Source organism: Spermophilus citellus (genome assembly GCF_964194105.1).
Source record: "Spermophilus citellus genome assembly, chromosome: 6".
Taxonomy (NCBI): Eukaryota; Metazoa; Chordata; class Mammalia; order Rodentia; family Sciuridae; genus Spermophilus; species Spermophilus citellus.
The window spans coordinates 163,449,175-163,468,460 of NC_138187.1; the positions used below are offsets into that span (position 1 = coordinate 163,449,175).

The 19,286-nt window shown below is 40.4% G+C and overlaps 1 protein-coding gene across 3 annotated transcripts in view; it reads right to left on the reverse strand.

The window, feature by feature from the left end:
• Positions 1–228: 228 nt before the first annotated feature.
• POU2F1 (POU class 2 homeobox 1) overlaps positions 229–19,286 on the reverse strand; it is a 149,120-nt gene continuing 130,062 nt past the window's right edge. For all 3 annotated transcript variants that reach the window (XM_081297292.1, XM_081297293.1, XM_081297294.1), the window contains 7 exons: positions 18,540–18,681; positions 17,069–17,214; positions 15,671–15,850; positions 14,380–14,485; positions 4,079–4,418; positions 3,136–3,224; positions 229–821 (listed from right to left, as the gene is read on the reverse strand). In XM_081297292.1, coding sequence (XP_081153418.1) covers positions 511–821; positions 3,136–3,224; positions 4,079–4,418; positions 14,380–14,485; positions 15,671–15,850; positions 17,069–17,214; positions 18,540–18,681 — 1,314 coding nt within the window. In that variant the 3' untranslated portion in view covers positions 229–510. The remainder of the gene's footprint in view (positions 822–3,135; positions 3,225–4,078; positions 4,419–14,379; positions 14,486–15,670; positions 15,851–17,068; positions 17,215–18,539; positions 18,682–19,286) is intronic.

Below are 19,286 nucleotides of genomic sequence, written 5' to 3' on the forward strand. Positions count from 1 at the left end.
CATAGAGATACAGTAATACAGGCCTGCCTAAATTGTACCAGTTAAGAAAGGAACCCCCAACGCAATTGATACGATTATAAACACCTTGTTATGACTTAATGGCCTGTACAACAGACCCATAAAAATGATTTTTTTTTTAAAGAAAAAAGAAATCTAGACAAATCAGAAATCCCTTCCTACACTGGAACTGGTACCCACCTTAGCTTGTCATCACCACTGCTGGAGATGATAAGTAGTCCTTCCACTCGTTTTTTTTTTTTGTTTTTGATTTTTTTGTTTTTTAAATTTTTGGTTAGAAAGTTCTCCAATCCATGAAGCAATCCTGAAAAGACAGTGTTTTATTATAAAATTAGGCAGATGCTGTCCGTCTCCATCCTCTGCTTTCTTCTGGCACGTGGACTCCCTTTCCCCTGCCTCCCCCCTCACCGGGTGGTGAGGGCAGTGGCTGGGGGCTGGCAGCCTGGCCACACTGCAGAGAGGTGGAGGCCCTGGCGGCACCCCCGCACCCGCTCACTGGGCCTTGGAGGCGGTGGTGGTGGTGGAGGCAGCCCCACTGGCGGAGGCCACTGTGAAGAGCGAGTTCTGCATGGCCTCTGCCGAGCTGGAGGCGGCGTGAAGGCTGGCGACTGGTGTGGAGCTCCCGGTGGAGGCTGCAGCGGCAGACACCAGGCTGACGGGGTTGCTGGTGAGCAGAGAGAGGTTCTGAGGGTTCAGGAACAGAGGGGCAGTCACGATGTTGGGGGCTGCTCCGGCATTGGCAAACACCAGGTTCCCAGTTGCATCCAATGACGTTATTGGAAGAGAGCCACCAGAAGCAAGGGCTAGACACAGACCCCGAGAAACAGGCAGGAAGGAGAAGGTTAACGTCATCCTGGAGAAGCTGGATCACATTCGTTACAGCTCTGCGTTTCATGTAGCTCAGGAAAAAGTGCGAGCCTCTGCTGACTTTTCTTCCTCACAGAGCTACACTGATACCAACCGGAATCTATTTATAATTCGAAGAATGTAAAGGACTGAGAAACATAACTTATTGAGTATCAGCAAGGTAGGTTAAGGAGTTTTAACAACCGTCTAATGATGACTCAGTCATATTTTATCTTTAAATTAAGTTTATTTCATTTAACCTAGAAATATTTGTTAAAACTAGTAATTTTGTCTTCAATGAAATTGATATTAAACTACCTCTGTTCAAAAGACAAATTAGCTAAAGTCATTAAAGCATTAAAAATATATTTTTTTGTTGGGCTGAGGATGTCACTCATTGGTAAAGCACTTGCCTAGTATGCATGAGACCCTGAGTTCTATCCCCAGCACGAGGAAAAAAAAAAAGTTTTTATTAAACCAACTGGCATTATTGATAAATTTGAGCAAACTCTTCATACACAATGAAAACAGTCTTTATAAAAGGCTTTAGTTATAAAATAAAGTGAAAGGTCTGCCTGATTCTTATTTCCTGGGCAGACCTGAGGTAGCTGCTGTAGCAAAGACAGAGAGGCAGTGAGGCACATGGCCTTGGTGGCTGGCCAAGGCCAGCACGTGATCATCAGGGGAGGACTTCTGTAGAATGCTGCTGTTCTCCACAAATTCTATCATCACCATCTTATTTAAAATAATTAGGAGCTGGGGCTAGGGCTCAGCAGTAGAACATTTGCCTAGCATGTGTGAGGCCCTGGGTTCAAACGCCAATACCACATAAAAACACTAAATAAACAAAATAAAGGTATTGTGTCCATCTATAATTAAAAATATTAAAAAAATAAAATAAAATAATTAGGACTTCCATTTTATAGCTTATCCTATTACCTGACAACACTCCCAGTCTCATAACCTCACCCCATATGTGGATTTCAGGGTTTTCTGATGGTACTAAAATTTTGGCTGGTAACATAATCTATAGCTCAAGGGAATGCTCCTGACTTTGGATGTGACCACAGAAATACGACACAACAGTGAGACTTGGTGTACCCTGAAGTTTCCTGATATTCCAGGCTTAGGGTCACAGACCAATTCTAGATCTTCCTAGACTATGATCTGTGGTCAGGCATTATGTCTTTGTAGTATCCCCATAGCCCAGAGATACTCCCTAATATAGGAGAAAAAGTGATTTATCATAAATGAAGTCCAAAAAGAAATCCTTGTATAACAAAAAGCTTTAGATCTGACCATCAATTTAGATAGAACTTAAGTCAAACAGAAAGTCAAAATAACATCAGGCAATCAGGGCTATGATGTGTTTTTTCTGCAAGTCAATATTCCCTACAGTATGCAGCTAGACACACCCATGGCACACTAATCTTGATCCAAGCTGACTAATACCTTATTTTTGGCTCCAAGAATGTTTGTATAAGCACTAAGTAGTCAAGAAAACAGTGTTCTGATTAATATGGAGATGCTCTCCTAAATCACACAGCAGCCAGCCCCTTCAGACATGAAACACAGATGCAGAGCAGGACCAACCACCCCTTCCTGATGTGGAATACATGCCCCTCGAAGGGCATACAGGGACCCAGCACAGGCTTGGAGGCAACACTACAACCCGAATGAGCCTTCTACCCTGATGTTCATTCAAGAAATAAAAATGTCGGGCTGGGGATGTGGCTCAAGCGGTAGCGCGCTTGCCTGGCATGCGCGGGGCGCTGGGTTCAATCCTCAGCACAAAATAAAGATGTTGTGTCCACTGAAAACTAAAAAATAAATTAAAAAAAAAAAAGAAATAAAAATGTCCTGGAAATCCGCCCCATGTGCTCTATTGACCACTCACCATAGGACTGTCCACCCATGGTCTCAGGGGCAGGGTGGGGGCTGGGACTTTTACTTGGCCAAATTTGCCTTGAGAAAGATTTGAGACGAGCACTTGGATAAATTTATCTGGAGGAAAAAAAAAAAATCTGCCTCCAAGTCTACTCACATAAGAAAATAAACATCAGCATAAAGTCCTGGTTTCTTAAAATACACCAAACTGGGTATTCTTCCTACAAACTAACACAAACCTTTTTCACAAGGATATTTTCATAGTCCTCGAGAAAAAGCCAGTCAGCATTCAACCATCCCTCCATCAAGCTCACCTCTAGCAGAGCAGGCTCCTTGCCCTCATCTCCCCAACACAAGCTAACCAAGGAAAGACTCCTGACTCACCTTGAATAGTTGCCAGTGTACTGTTGCTCATCAGAGCTGGGCTGAGAGCACCGCCCAGGGTCCCTGGATTGAGGCTGAGTAAGGCACCTCTGCAAGTCAAAATAGGGGCCACACTATTACACACAGATGCAGTGTCAGCTCAACAACACCCCCAAAGAACAAGAAAGAAAAACTGGGGCGGGGAAGTACACGGAGCCGTTCTCCCTACACTAATGCTTGGCTGCTTCTGAGTTCCTGCTTTCCTTGAGGCTTACTTGCAACAGGCTATATGGTCTGCACAAACACATGACTTTTACAGTTACTTTGACTCTTCTTTGAATTATGTCATTCTTAAAATAAATAAATAAGTAAATAAAAAAATCCAAACAACAACAAAAAAACTTCAGAGAAAAGGAGAATTCTCAATAATATGACCGACAAAAATAAAGTAAAATTGGGCTGGGGTGGTGGCTCAGTAGTAGAGCACTTGCCTAGCACGCGTGAGGCATTGGGTTCGATCCTCGGCACCACATAAAAATAAAATAAAGGTCATTATGTCTACCTACAATTAAAAAAAATATTTAAAAAAATAACATAAAACCAGGAATCTTCTTACTGCTTCTCTTATCCTTGTTTGAGAATCAGAAAGAAGACAGATGAGCGTTTAGTGGAGAAAGCAGAGAGAGCCAGGAATTCTGGGCTTCCTTCCCAGCCCCATCACTGAGATGCTGAGATGCTCAGTTGCTAGGTGCTCTGGGTCTTCGAGTGGAGAGAAAGGTGTGGCTCTTGCCCTGAGCAACCTGGGCTCAACTCTGGAATCAAGGTCCTCGTATGACCACAGAGCAGGCCATTTAAAGAGCCCCCACACCACAAAAGACAGTGATAAAAGGTCTCCCTCATAAGCAATTCCTGGACAACTTCCCAGTTGTTTCTCAGACGTGAACAAGATGAGGACACTCCTTACCCAGGTGCAAACTGTGAAGGTGCCATCAGGCCTGGGCTGAGCCCTGCAGCAGCAGCCATGGCAGCGAGACTGGCGTTTGCTGGCAACTGTGCTGCTCCCTGGAGTGCAGCAGCTGTCTGCAAGCCTGATGCTGTCACCATCACCTGGCTGGTCCCAAGAGGGGAGGACAAAGGAGCAGAGGTGGTCTGTGTTGTGCTGGTCTCGCTGGCACTGGATGCCTCAGAGGTGGAGGCCGAGGCAGAAGGGGAGGGACTCAGAGACGGGGAGGTGACTGCTGAGGAAGCTGGAGGTGCGGTGGAGATCACTGTTGTTGTGTTGTTGGAGGTGCTGTCTGTAGTGCCTGAAAAGAAAGCTGGTTAGAGAAGGACATTCTGGACAGGTGAGGCAGCACATGCCTGTGATCCCAGCCCGTCAGGAGGCTGAGACAGGAAGATCACAAGTTCAAGGACAGACTGTGTGTCAAAATATAAAAATGGTGTGGCTCAGTCGTTGCACTCCTGGGTTTAACCCCCAGCCCCCCAAAAAATAAAACAAAACAAAAATGATGAAACCATACGTAATTAGATCGTCACGCTGGACACCACAGGTCTGGAATACATCTCGGAGCTGGTATGTTGGGGCACAGAGGCGAGCGTGACTTAAAGAATGCTGCCACCCTGCCTGAAGCAGGAAAGCTGACCTCCCACCTCGCAGAAGACGCCAACTGACCTACAGACACTCGCTACAGGAGACGGTGTAGGACAGGCCCTCTGACATCAGTTGTCAGGAAATGGGACATAGGACAAAAACAGCTGTCTAAAGCCATCTAGGGTTTAATTTGGCGAAACCTTTTATACACTAGGATATGAGCAACTACATATATGGGTAAAGAAGAACCTAAGTGGGACCTTTTCAGGATAAAGAACTCAAAAAGCCAAAAGACCACCAACCAACCAACACAAAACAAAACCCAATCTCACAAAAACTATATGTAAGCCAGGCACAGTGGGGCACACCTGTAATCCCAGCAGCTTGGGAAGCTGAGGCAGGAGGATTGCAAGTTCAAGGCCAGCCTCAAGAGACCCTATCTAAAAAATAAACAAATAAACAAACAGGGCTGGGAAGGTAGCTCAGTGGTGAAGTACTCTTGGGTTCAGACCCCGCACCAAAAACCAACCAAACAAAATTATATATGGAAGACAATGCAGTATAATAGAACCAGACCAAACAAAATAGGTATCTCAGACCTAAATGGAAAAAATCTCAGGTAAAAGTAATTTTTGTTTCTATTCGAGCTGTGGGAGACTCTCTTCTCCTGTAATGGCCTCATCCCAAATCCTGTGTAGAACAGGATTTGTCTTTCCAGATCTATTTTGAAACTGTCTTCTGAACACCTTCAAGGCCAGTTCTCTCATGTTCCCTCCCCAGGTTCTTTCCCTTGTCACAGGGCTAGGGTAAGCTCAGGTGTCCCTGTGCCAGCAGTGACTGCCTTCCCACTTCCCATAGTGCTGCCCACGTGCAGTTCTGTGGCCTCTGGCTCCATGGGCCAACCATATCATTGCACACCTGAGAGAAGACTCATTCCTTTCTACCTTTGGGAAAACGTCAAAAAGGTGATTCCTTCTTATTGCAGCTGCCCTAATGCAATAACATCTTTGGAAGTATCATTCACTCCATTTTCACTGATCTCTCTTCAGTTTTAAATCTATCGCTGAGCCCTGTGGCTGTGTTGCACCCTGTGCATGGCAGACTCATTACACACTCCTTCCACTTGATCCTCTTCCCCAAAGACTTGGTTCTATAGGAAGGTAAATGTCTCTTCTTATTTTCCTTCCACTGCTAAGAAGTTTGAATGTACTTTCAATCTTTTCTTGAACAAATTTTCACCTTACCCAGTTCAATCTTACCTACAGACCCACTCCCCTTTCAAAGTTCTGAAACTAAAACTGTCCATTTCATGTCTTAAGGTCAAATAGCTTAAAATGGCTGTTTCCTTTTGCCGCTTTCAAATCATCCAGTATCTCTTTAAAATCCATAGGTTTACAGAGAGAAACTGCAGTCAACTCTTTTGGGTGAACTTAATCTGGGCTAGAAATAAAACTATTTGGAGTTGTTTTTACTTTTGGCTGTAATACTCTAAAAGCACAGTCTAGCATCTCCAATGTGAATGTCACACAAGCAACATGGTATAATATGATCTTCAAATTAATTCTCCCAGCCAGTGAGTCATGTTTCAACCAAAAGACACTTTTTATGGCCCCAGTGTCTTGGCAACTGAATTACTTGGGCAATTTTGATCAGTGAATTTAGGCTTACAGAGCCTCAATGTCTTTAACAACCACCGGAGGTGCCACCACCTGACTGGCAGGTAGGCAGGCAGAAGCTGGGACACTGTGTGCAAAGCCCAGCACAGCCCACTAGCCGCCATGCATCTTCTTTGGCAAAATGCACATTAAAAAAAGAGAGTTGCCAGGGCAGTGGTAGAATATTTGCCTAGCATCCTCAAAGCTCTCAGTTCAATCTTTAGGGCCTCAACCCACCCCCCAAAAAGAATAGCTCCAATACCTTATGTTTTCTTCCAGTCTTTGGCTTGTGTTTACACTTTTTTATCTGTGTCTTCTGCTGTACAGAAGATGTTACTTTTGATGAAACTCAATTTAACCTTTTTTTTTTTTTTTTTTTTTTTGGGTACTGGGATGCTTAACCATTGAGCCACATCCCTGTTTTATTTTATTTTATTTTTTATTTTTAGACAAGAGTCTCAACTAAGTTGCTTAGGGCCTCATTAAGTTGCCCAGGAGAGCCTCGAACTTGCAATCCTTGTTCCTCAGGCTCCCAAGCTGTTGGGATTATGAGTTTGACTGTAGGTGTGTGCCACCAGGCTGGGCTTTCTTTTTTGTTGTTGCGTTTTTTAATGGCTTGTGCTTTGGTGCAGCATCTGTGGGAGCTCTTTGCCTACCTAACCCCAAAATTGTGAAGATCTTCTCCTGCCTTTTTATAGAAGGTTATAGGTTTCAGCTCTTACATTTATGCTTTTGGCCCATTTTTGTTAATTTCTGTAAATGATGAGAAGTAAAGGTCTAAACTGATCTTTGTGCATACAGGTATTCAATTGTCCTAGAAATGTTTGTTGAAGGCTCTTTTCTCTTTCATGTTTGTGTTAAAAACAAAAAACAAACAGATAAAAAAACACCAAAGTACAGAGCATAAATTTAAAGGTTTGTTTCTGGTCTCGTACTTGTGTTCCACCGAATCCGCCTTTGTGCCAGTATTTTGCTGTCTGGATGACTGTAACTTTATGGTAAGTGTTGAAATCTGGACACACTTGTCTTCTAACTTCATTATTTTCAAAGTTATTTTGGCTATTCTGGGTCCCTTTCATATATTTTACAATGAACATATCAATTTCTCTAAAACAAACAAACAAGAATCTATTGGAATTGTGACCTGATCGTGTTGAAATTATAAATCAAATTGGAGAAACAGTTATTCTTGAGAATGCCGACTCTTCCAAACCATGAACATGGAATATGAAATGTTTACTTATTTAGATTTTCCACAACCTATAGTTTTCATAAGTCTTATGCTTTTGTCATTAAATTTATGACTATTTTACTCTCTGAACCTACTGTGTATAAATTATCTTAATTTCATTTTCAGACCATCCATTGACAGTATGCATATACAAATGTGTTTCATTTTTATATACCGATCTTGTGTCTTGCAATAGTGAATTTATTGATAAATCCTAGTAGTTTTATAATAAATTTCTTAGGATTTTTTAAATTTCTGGAAGGAACAAGTTGTATTTTGCAAAGATGGTTGGATACAAGATAAATAAGAAAAATTAATTAAGTTTTTACATATTAGCAACAATCACTCAGGAGATAAACATATTAAAATTACTATACACAACAGCACAGAAAAACTCCAAATATCCAGGAATAAAGTTAATCAAAGACATACAAAACTTCTGAAATAAAAACTACAAAATTTTGCCTAAAGGAATTAAAGGCCTAACTAACTAAAGATACGCAATAGCAACCCTTCAGAGGTTAGATGACTCAATATTCTTAAGACGTACATTTTTCCTTGGGATTTTTTTATACACATAGGATAATGTAAGTAAAGTCAGTTTAACTTTTCTTCCACATGGGATATCTTTAATCCTTTTTTTCCTTTACTAAACTGGCTATTATCTCCAGTTAAATGTTAAGAGCACCCAATCTCAATCTCAAGCATCAGTCTTTTACCAGTCTCTCATAGTGTGAGCTGCAGGGTTAGGAGATGCTTTTTATCAGATGAGGCAAGTTCCTTCTGGTCCAGGCCAAAGGATTTTTATCATAAATGGGTTTGGACTCTATCACATACTTTCTCTTTTATCTATTAGGATGATCATTGCTGTTTTTGCCCCTTTTCTATTATTTTACTGCTGTGTCAGCTTTTTGTCAATATGACCAAAATACCTGACATGATAACTTAAAGGAGGAAAGCTTTATTTTGGTTCAGTTACAGAAGTTTTAGTCCATGGTAGGCTGACTCCATTGCTTCAGGCCTGACACGAGGCAGAGCATCATTGCGGAAGGGTTTGGCAGAGGAAAGGTATGGAGCTTTCCATGAGGACGAGAGAGACAGGGAGGGGTCGGGGATCAGATACAGATCCAAGGGCATACCAGCAAGGACCCCTCCCTCCAATGAGGCTCCACCTCTTACAGTTTCTACCACCTCCAAAGGATTAATCTGCTAATGAGGTTAAAGTCCACATGATCCAAATACTTCCCAAATGTTCCACCTGTGGACACTGCTGTAAAGGGAGTACACCTGTAACACATGAACTCTGGAGGACAGTTCAGACATAACCACAAATCTATTATGTTAACTGATGTTCATAGGTTAAACTAACCATACATTCTTGGGTAAGATTCTGCTAGGGTTTTTGGATTTATTTTCACCAACAACATGAGTCTGTAATATTTTTTCCTGTGACATATTTATTGAGCTTTGGTACCAGGGTACACTGGCCTCTTACAAGTAAAGTGTCCCTCTTCCTCTGTTTCCTGGAAGAGATGTATGTTCTCTGTGTAGTTGAAAAGAATGTGCTTTCACATTCACGGCAGTCAGGACAGGCTGGATGACAGCCCTGCTCGAGTCTTGCATATCCCTGAAACTTTTTTGTACATAGTACAAGCATTGAAAATGCTGTGTTAATTCTTTCAACTACATTGCTGAATTGCCTATTTCTCCTTTTAATTCTATCACTTTTACTTCCTGCATCTTGGGACTCTGTTGTTAAGTAACTAAATGATTAAAATTGTTCAATAATAAACTTTTTTGGTCCATTATAAAACACATTTTGGAAAAAAAATGGAGGCAGAGCATATTTAGTTCAGATTATCAATGACAGTGGCATTTTTGCAAGATTCTGAGATACGTGTCTTTCTGGAAGAGTATATAATCTAATCATTGTATCCATTCTAAAAATGTTTACCAAGGCCTTTTATGTGCCAAGCACCATGGGAAAATAAAGACGACCATAACGATCAAACAAGATTTTTCTTAAAAGGAGTAGACCGAGTATACGTGTTTTCTCTTTGCTTCTGAAATCCAACTCCAAATGATAGCAAAGCAACACAAAAGGGAATATGTGCTGGGGTTAGATATGAGATATAAGATTTAGATACTTTTGCAAAAACGAGAAGAAAGAAACTGGGTGGTGGAGACTAAGGATGGTCCAGATGGGCACAGGAGAAGGTTGCGGAATGAAGGGGGAATGAATCGCTTAGAGGGAGCCCTGAGAAGAGTCCAAACTCAGAGCTTCTGGGTACTGCTGAGGCAGAAGTAGGAAACAGGATCAGAGAAGAGAGTGACTGAAGGACTGTTCACACACTGGGCCTCTCTCTCTAGGACCTCCCACACGTCACCTACTCCTGAGGACGGGCGGCTAGATCCTGGTGCAGGCATGAGCATATACAAGTAAAGAGCCTTGGGGGAAGTGCAGGTGTGAAGCCCTGCTTGCTCCTGCCTCCCACCTGCATACCCCGAAATACTCTGGCTGGTCTTGGTCACACTGATAGCTAGCCCTTCCATTCAGGGGGCAGACTGTTGCGTAACAGAAGCCACATGATGGCAGGAAAAAACCCCCAAGCTATTGACAATAAGGAATATGGCCTTGCATTCATCAGTATAAAAAAAACCTCAAAATACCAGAAAAAAAGGGGGGGGGACAGCACAAAGAAATGATACAAAATGAATAAATGCAGCTAGTGCCAGAAGGAATAATTTTTATAAACAACGATAAATGGCCAGAATTGTTTACAGAATATGACACGAACTCAGATTGAAAGTGCTTGCTGACAGCCAATGAGGATAAAATTTAAGTATCCATACTTAATTTTTAAAAATTTTTTAATTAGTGCATTATAGTTATTCTTAACATAATTTGCTCCATTCCAGTTCCCAGTACTGTTCCTTCCCACCTTCCTCCCTCACCCAGAGCCCCTTCCACTACTCTAAATTGGTCTTCCTTCTATTAATTTATTTTTAAAATTAGTGCATTCTACACAAGAGCGGAATTCAGGGTGATAGATTCATGCATGCACTTGATGCAGTTTGGTTATTTTCATTCTGGCCTCTCACCACCCTTCCATTCCCCTTCCTGCACTCCTCTATTCTCCCTTCTGATTTCACGAGATTACCTACAGCTTGAAACCTTCTAGGAAAATTTCAGAACGCTGAAGTATGAAACGCCTCAATGTTTCATAGTGAAAGAAACAACCTATTAAGAGACTGAAGTTAAAAGACTTCACTGGCAACACTGGATGCTATAACACATCTTCAAAGTTCAAAGGAGAAATAATTTTGCACCTAGAATTCTATTACTAGATAAACTCCAAAAAAAAAAAAAATCATGAAGACAAATACTTTTCAGGTATGCCTGTACTCATACATTTTACTTCCCAAATAGTCTAAGTAAAGAAAAAGACCACTTGAGAATGTGTTCCGAACAAAAAGGAATCAAAGAGGAAGACATGGGATCTAAGAGACATTTACTTTAACTTAGTGTTTCAGTTAGCATTTTTGCTGCTGTTACTACAAGACCTGACAAGAACAATTTTAGAGGAAAAAATATTTGCTTTGGGGGCTCAGTTTCAGAAGTCCCAGGCCACAGCTAGCTAGCTCCATTCCTTGCGTCTAAAGGTGAAGCAAAATATCATGGTGGAAAGAACATCCTGGCAGTAGAGTGTGGCAGAGGAAAGCAGGTCAGGACAGGGCCACCAAGAAACAGTGTCTCCACTTGCCAGACACAAAATATATACCCCAAGGCACATTCCTCATGACCCACCTCCTTTAGCCACACCCTACCACTTTCAGTTACCACTCAGCTAATGCCCATCACTGATTGGGTTAAGGCTCTTGAAACCAATCAGTTCACCTCTGAATGTTCTTATATGAGCTTCTAGGGGACACCGGTTATCTAAATCATAACACTTAGGAATTCTCTGAAATTAAAACAAGCAATTGTAGGAACCCGAGAAGAAAGTCTGCAAGAAGGAGATGGATTGCATTAGACAGGTTGTACAAAGACGACACTTGATGTCCTTAATAAATAGTGTGGTAAAGGAATATACTACTTTTTGTCAACAGAAAAAAAGAAAAGGCATATAGAAATGTCCAAGGAAAAGAGGTTAAATAAGAAAGAAAGAGTCCAAAGAGGAATAACAAATTAAAATGGGGCATGACTTTGAGCAATAGCTGATAAGAAGGCAAAACCCATTTGACTCCAATTCTTGTAATCTTTTTATACTGCAACAATGCTGAGATTACATTTTCTCCTGTAGATTCAATTATGAGCTGGCCTTGTACAATACCTAGGCAAACATATTATTATATTTACTTTTAATTGTTTTTTAATAACAAAGTAGCACATATTCAGTAGCTTAAAACAACATGATTCATCATCTCACAGTTTCTGTGGGGCAGATGTGCAGGCCCAGCACAGCTGGGTCCTCTACTTAGGGTATCATAATAAGGATGTGAATACCACACTGGGTGAAGATCCCTGAGACTCTATGCATAAAACATTTTGAAGAAAAAGCAAGAATAGTATTTGCTGTGATGTTTTTCCCTGTTTGAATTTTCTGTAAGATAAATTTCTTAATAATTAAAGAAAAAATTCATCATTCCAAGAAGAGTTATTAACTTTTCATAAAACAATTACAATTAAATCCACATACATGGGCTGAGTAACTGAATTCAAGAAAATGTGATCCAAAAATGGATACAAATTTACAGTTTACAGTTAATTTTGAGTATATACAGATTCTTAAAATTACTTTGATTTTTTTTTTCCACATTTTAAGAAATCGGTAAATATGTGTGTGTGTGTTTTAAAGTTGGTTTTTCATAATATTGCCCAGGCTGGCCTGGAATTCCTCGGCTCCAGTGATCCTCCTGCCTTAGCTTCCCGAGTTGATGGGACTATAGGAAAGTGCCACTATACCTGGCCCTAGCTATGTGTTTTTAATATCTGGACCATTAGGAGTCTCTATGCAGAAAATGAGTTATCTTTAGGTCTAACACAATGTGATTTATAACTAGTTGGGAAGGTGAAGTCCAGTTCACAATTTCCAGATAACTGGAGTAGGGTGAGACAGTTTATCAGAGGCAGGCACTTTTGCTGATGCCTAGTACAATGCCAATCTGCCTCTAACAGTTTGCTTAGCAAGACACAGTACTGAATAGTGTGGACATATTGACCAAAGGTTTTGAACCTGGAGTGTGTAGGCTCCTAAGGCACCCATGAATAGCTGGAGACAGGGAGGACACTGACGGGGGATATTACATACACACTGCCTTAGACTTTACTAAAACTTGTGAGTATGTCTATTTTATGGGAGGGAGGGAAAAGTCCATAGCTTTCAAATTCTCAAAAAGATCTAACACTCAAAATAATTCAACAAGTGCTATTTAAAATAAAAAAATAAGGTTTTCTAATAACTTAGAAATGTAATAAAGCATAAAGCCATTTTGAATTTTTATATCATGTTAACACAGTTGAAAACGTGAGTGAAGAAAACCAAAGACCTCAATTCTAGGTCAAATCAAGTTTGATAGTGAAAGATCACAAACCACCCAGTGACTTACTAGCATGTCACTGACTTGGTGAGTAATTATGGCATATCTTATACATCATGTGTCATGAAAATATTTGATGACAATATGAAGTCATCTTAAATGTATTGGGAAATTTGTTTCTTAAAGGAGGACAAAAGGAGAAAAGAGCATTTATTCATTTTACCATGAGAGTCAGGTAGGCATCAAAAAGAACACAGTGCTGAGATCTCCTGAGAAGTACAAAGGCCCACTGGGAAAGGCAGGTTTTTAAAATATAATACAGGTAAGTGGCAATGAACAGCTTCCTTGGCAAGCTAAAGAACACTTCTAAAAAGAATTGACCTGTAATCTGACCAAAACTGTAGCCTACAATGGACAGACATTTCAGGCTGTAAGAAAGTGTACAGAGGTATAGATGGAGGCCTCCCATGTGCTGGTTGGAATGGGCCAAGGTCCAGAATGAAAATAATCTATGAACCGATGAATTTGGAGGTTTTACTGAATACAAAAAGCCATAGCTATTAAAGGTCTGTGAAGAAAGGACTGTTGTAAAAAAAATGTTTGTGTTTTTAAAAGATAATGCTGGGAACAATGTAGGAGGTGAACTAATGTGGGAAAGAAGAGGTAAGAAGGGCTGGAATTGTGGCTCAGAGGTAGAGCACTCACCTACCATGCATGAGGCACTGGGTTCTATCCTCAGCACAACATAAAAATAAAAATAATGATATAAAGATATTGGGTCCACCTATAATTAAAAAATAAATGTTTAAAAAAAAAAAAAAAAGAAGAGGTAAGAAAATCCTTGGGTGAAAGTGTTTGTTTTTTTCCTACTAAAATTGATCATCTTTTTTGAAGTTCAGGTTTTCATATAGAAAACTAACTTTCTTTGTGGCACTGGGGATTGAACCCAGGGCCTCACACATGCTAGGCAAATGCTCTACCACCAAGCCACATCCCCAGCTCTTTTACTTTGAAAAGGGCCTTCCAGAGTCGCCCAGGCTGGCCTTAAGCTTGTGATCCTTCTCCTCAGCCTGCTGAGCAGCGGGAATTATGGGCAAGTGCCCAGGCATTTGACCATAAATAACTTTTTTAAAAAGCAATATGTGTCTTTAGTTGGAGCCTTAATTGACAATTGAGTGGCAGACTATCAGGGAAACTTATCACAGGCCGACTAGGTGCTGACAGCCTCAGGTGTGGCTACTGCGTACCTGTAACAGAGAGGCTGCTCACTGTGGCACTGGTCAGGGGGAGTACAGGGTTGACTGTGAGGGTCGTTGCTGCACTGCTTGTCACAAGGCTCGGTGTGGTTGCCACCTACAGGCCAGACACAGAGACACAAAGAAAGCACTGAAACTCAGACCTTGAGACATGCTTAGATTTCAATAATGTTGAGTCAGATACACGCTAAGTCAGTGAGAAATGGTATACTAATTATCCACTTTACCTAAACAAGAAAACGGCTTGGCAGGATCAGGAATCTGAGGGTCTTGTATAACTTTTACTTTTGATTCTGGGGGGGCAAGATTGTCTCATTTTTGATACCATACAAAAAGGCTGCAAAGCAAATGTTTAAAAAACTTTCTTTTTGAAATAACAAAATAATTCTGGAGTTTTATATAAAAAATATTGCCTTCTTTCTATACAAATAAATGTGAAACAACAAATAGTCACATACACAAAATAAAACTTACCTAATGCCCACCTTCTTCACAAGAGCTATCTCATTAACTTAAAGGTTTTAGCCGCGCCGTTTAAGAACCAAACACGTGCTTTTAATGCTGACTTTAGGTTAAAACACCTTCCTAAATGCCATGTTATTTAAAATAACAAATTAACAAAAAAGGAAAGAGAAATGCAAACTCGACAATTTTACCTTTTGAACCCTCAGGGGTACAGGGGCAGTCACATTTATGATTGCCCTAGAAATCAGGGGAGCCATGTGGCTACTACATTTCCTTCCGTCTGGGAACACCATCCTAAGTGCGGACAGCAGGAGTCACTCAAGGAGGTAGTCTATGAAGAACCATGTGTGTGAGAGTGAAGGTCTGAGGCAACCACCTGAGCACAGCCAAGGCCACAGTTTACCTGGGAACTTACTATCACTCAGTTATAATAACTGTAGAACATTAGGCTTTAGGCCTTAAGTCAAGAGTAATTAATTTTTTTTGAGATAACTAAAAAAAATTTACCACTATAGTTACAGTTATTGGTTACCCAATAAACTATACCAGAGACAAAAACAATGAAAATGCAATGAAATAGGTAAAGAATTAAAACTGTTCATTTTAAAAAATAAGAAAGACCATTAACTTCTTGGATTAGACTGTGAAATTTCACTGTTTGGGAAATATCTGAAATATAAATTTATATACACTTATTCAATATGAATGCTGTACATATACAATAAATTCCTGTCTGTTAGAAAATAAACTGATGTCAGAAGCCGTCTGTGAAATCCTAAGTGAGCCCTGAGCCTGCATCTGCCATCTCTGCTCTTACCAGTGAGGTTGGGCTGGGGAAGATTGCTTTGATAGGCGAGCTGCTGGTCCCACCACTGCTTGGTGGGTTGATTCTTTTTTCCTTCTGCCGGCGGTTACAGAACCACACCCGAATCACCTCCTTTTCCATATTGAGCTGTTCAGCAATCAAGGTGATCTCTTCCGAGGTAGGCTTTTGATTCTGAAGAAAAAAAAATCCCATCTTTTGGAATAACTTTTTGAACAAATGATATTGATACAATCATAGAGAAAAGCAAGTCAGAAAATGAAGTCAGGAAACTTATGACCATATTAGGCCACTTTCGATATAGATACAATTTCTAATGAATCTGCTCATGTTAACTTAGAATAGGCTATTCTTGAATATTTAGACATAATATTTATTTATAAAAGGTGCATTAATTTTGGGAGTGGGTGTGATACTGGGGATTGAACCCAGGGGTGCTCTACCAGTGAGCTCCATCCCCAGCCCTTTCTATTATTTTTATTTTGAGACAAGGTCTAATTTGCCAAGGCTGGCCTTCAAATTTTGGTTCTTCTGCCTCAGTCACCCAAGTCACTAGGATCATATATGTGCACATCACTGCACCTGACTCTCAATCCTTTGAACTAGAGAAGTCACAATTCTGGGGCTGGGGTTGTGGCTTAGTGTTAGAGTGCTTGCCTAGCATACGTGATGCCCTGGGTTTGATCCTCAGCACCACATAAAAATGAAGTAAAGATATTGTGTTCACCTACAACTAAAAAAATAAATATTTTAAAAAAAAGGAGTCAGAATTCTGTTGGAAGCTTTTATTATAATATTCCCTAGTACAAAAGAGATGCTGAGAGGGGCTGAGATTGGGGCTTAGCGGCAGAGCACTTGTCTCCCACATGTAAGTCACTGGGTTTGATCCTTAGCACCACATAAACTTGAATACAAAACAAAGAAATTGTGTCCATGTATAACTAAGAGAGAGAGAGAGAGAGAGAGAGAGAGAGAGAGAGAGAGAGAGAGAGAGAGAGAGAGAGAGACAAGACATGATGAGTGTCTTCAGAGTTATCTTGAACTTCAAGATCTCTAGTATTTGGCCCCAAACTACCATTGTAGGCACACAGATGCTAGAATCCAACCACCATTGGTATCTCACTGGTGGAAAGCACTTCCTCAACTTGAAGTGCTTTCCACCATCTTCTCTAGGCTGTAGAGGTAGCTGCCATGCATCCTACGGGTGGGTCACTGCCACCTCTTGCGCACAGAACACATACACATGGCTGCCACCAACTCTCTCGAGTCCACGTACTCTGGTCTGTCTTCGCGGTAAATAATCTGCCTTGTCTCATTTTCTCCACTATGTTGTAAGTGTCCTACATTAACTACAGATAATTCCGTGCACATGAAAAGCAGACCCTTACTGACCTCCAAGAAACTCTTCTCTAAGGCCGCACGGATGTTGGTCTCTATGCTGGTGCGTTTCTTTCTCCTACGATTCAAGCCCTCAACTCCTTGTCCTGAGGAATTGAGGGCACTTGGGCTGGAGACAGCTGAATCAGATGAGAGGTTCTCTGTAAGAATGAATAAAACAGAAATAAGATTTCAGATGTGAGTCATATGTGCACAACACATATGTTAACCCCACCAACAAAACGGATAAAACATTTTAAACTACATCCAAGCATAAGAGATCTTCACCCAAGCTACATCACAACACCACATGGATTCAGTGCTCGTACTGGTATTCTCTGGCCCAGGATGGCTGGCTACAGAGCCACCACACTACTTTTTTGGTTCTCTTTCTGAGAATGTAGAAGTTTACTATTCCTATGTTTTGACTCAGATCTCTCTCAGTTCTGTTCTTATGTTTTGTTCTTTTTATAAAACTGATAAAAGGCGATAAAAGGGAGAAAGCCTCTTGAAAATTGTTGACTGTTTAATATAATATTTATCTTACAAATGACCTTTCATTTTATTTGTATGATATGGGGGCGGGGAGAGAAAGACTACTTGTAAATTCCTTAGTTAAAATAATGTTCTGTCATTTAATAGCTTAACACAGTATGGCACACTCATCTCTAGACTTCTTTCTACTACATGAAGAACGAGATAGAGCAGACCAGCAGCTCTCTCACCTGGGATACTCAGAAGGACTATGATGGCTCACCCAAGGCTACTGAAATGACCAAAGGTGTGTTTTCAAAAGGCCTGATTTTTGTTCACATCTACAAAGAGAACCACAATATAGGGCACCTTTTTGGTTCCCTTTGGCTCTCATGGTTTATCATTCTGTGGTTCAAAACCCAATTTTCCAAAAGGAAATCTTGGCACAAAATAGGTAAGACCAGAAGCCCAAATTTTTGTATAAAATATGTGCCATCTTTAATAATGAAAGCAGAAGTGTTACCAGGAACAAGTTCTATGATAATACCCCAAGGAAGAAGCAACAAATCTGCTGAACTTTATCTAACTACACAGCCTTCTTCTCCTCTTCCTCAAATTTGAGTGCACGTGGAAATCCTGGCTCAAACACAACAGGTATTTGAAAGCTGAAAATTATTGCTTATTATTTACATTGTCATTATTAGAATATTTAAAAGAATTAGCTCTCTGATTTACATAGCCATAGTTTATGATCCTCCCAAGATTAGTGGGCTTCAAAATTTTGTAGTAAGCTGGGATTGTGAAACAGACCTCTTGTCTCTTACATGTGAGGCACTAGGTTTGATCCTCAGCACCACATAAAAATAAGTAAACAAAATAAAGATATTGTGTCCTTGTATAACTAAAATATTTTTTTAAAATTATAGTAATAATTGTACAGTAAAAATTTAAAACTCTATAGTTTATACAAAATTCCAATGAACACTGAAGAAATATTTTATACCTCACTTACCTGCATCATTTAGCCACTTCTCTAAAAGTGGCTTTAACTTGCACATGTTCTTAAAGCTGAGGTTCAAGGCTTCAAAGCGAGAGATGGTAGTTTGGCTGAAGTCATTTCCATATAGTTTACCCATAGCAAGCCCAACATCACCCTGCACAACCCAGAGCAGGAAATGGGGAGAGAAGAAGAGAGGTTCATCTCATTAATAATCCTTCCTTCTGGGGGGGATGCTCCAATAACTGCTCTAGACAAAGAATCAAAAGTCATTCTCTTTACTGGGTCCTGCACAAGCTCCACCCCTAAGCTGAGCACAATATTATAAAGGAGGACTCTGTAGGGCTTTGATCCATGTCAGTGTTCAACTCTGCCCCATATACTTTCCATTTTGAATCTCTTTTTGCTATCTTATATGATAATCATGATACCAAAACTTTTGTAAGTCTCTAAAACAGGGTGATATTCTTAATCAATGCAACCAAAGTAATATAAGTAATCTTTAAAAATCAATTCACCTGTATCACCTACCAGGATTAGGTGTAACTGTCTAGAAAACCCCAGGCATTTCTGAGCTAATCAAACTTCCCATAACACACTTCAAAAATTACAAATGATCCTTTATTCTTTTTATTTTTTTCTTATAAAGTATTTTTGGAAGCTCGGGGGGGGGGGGATCAATTTTCACCCTTAGTTTGGATTTCAAAGTTGGTTACAAAAACAGGTATTCAAAAAGATCACTTTTGTAACCATTGTAGAGCT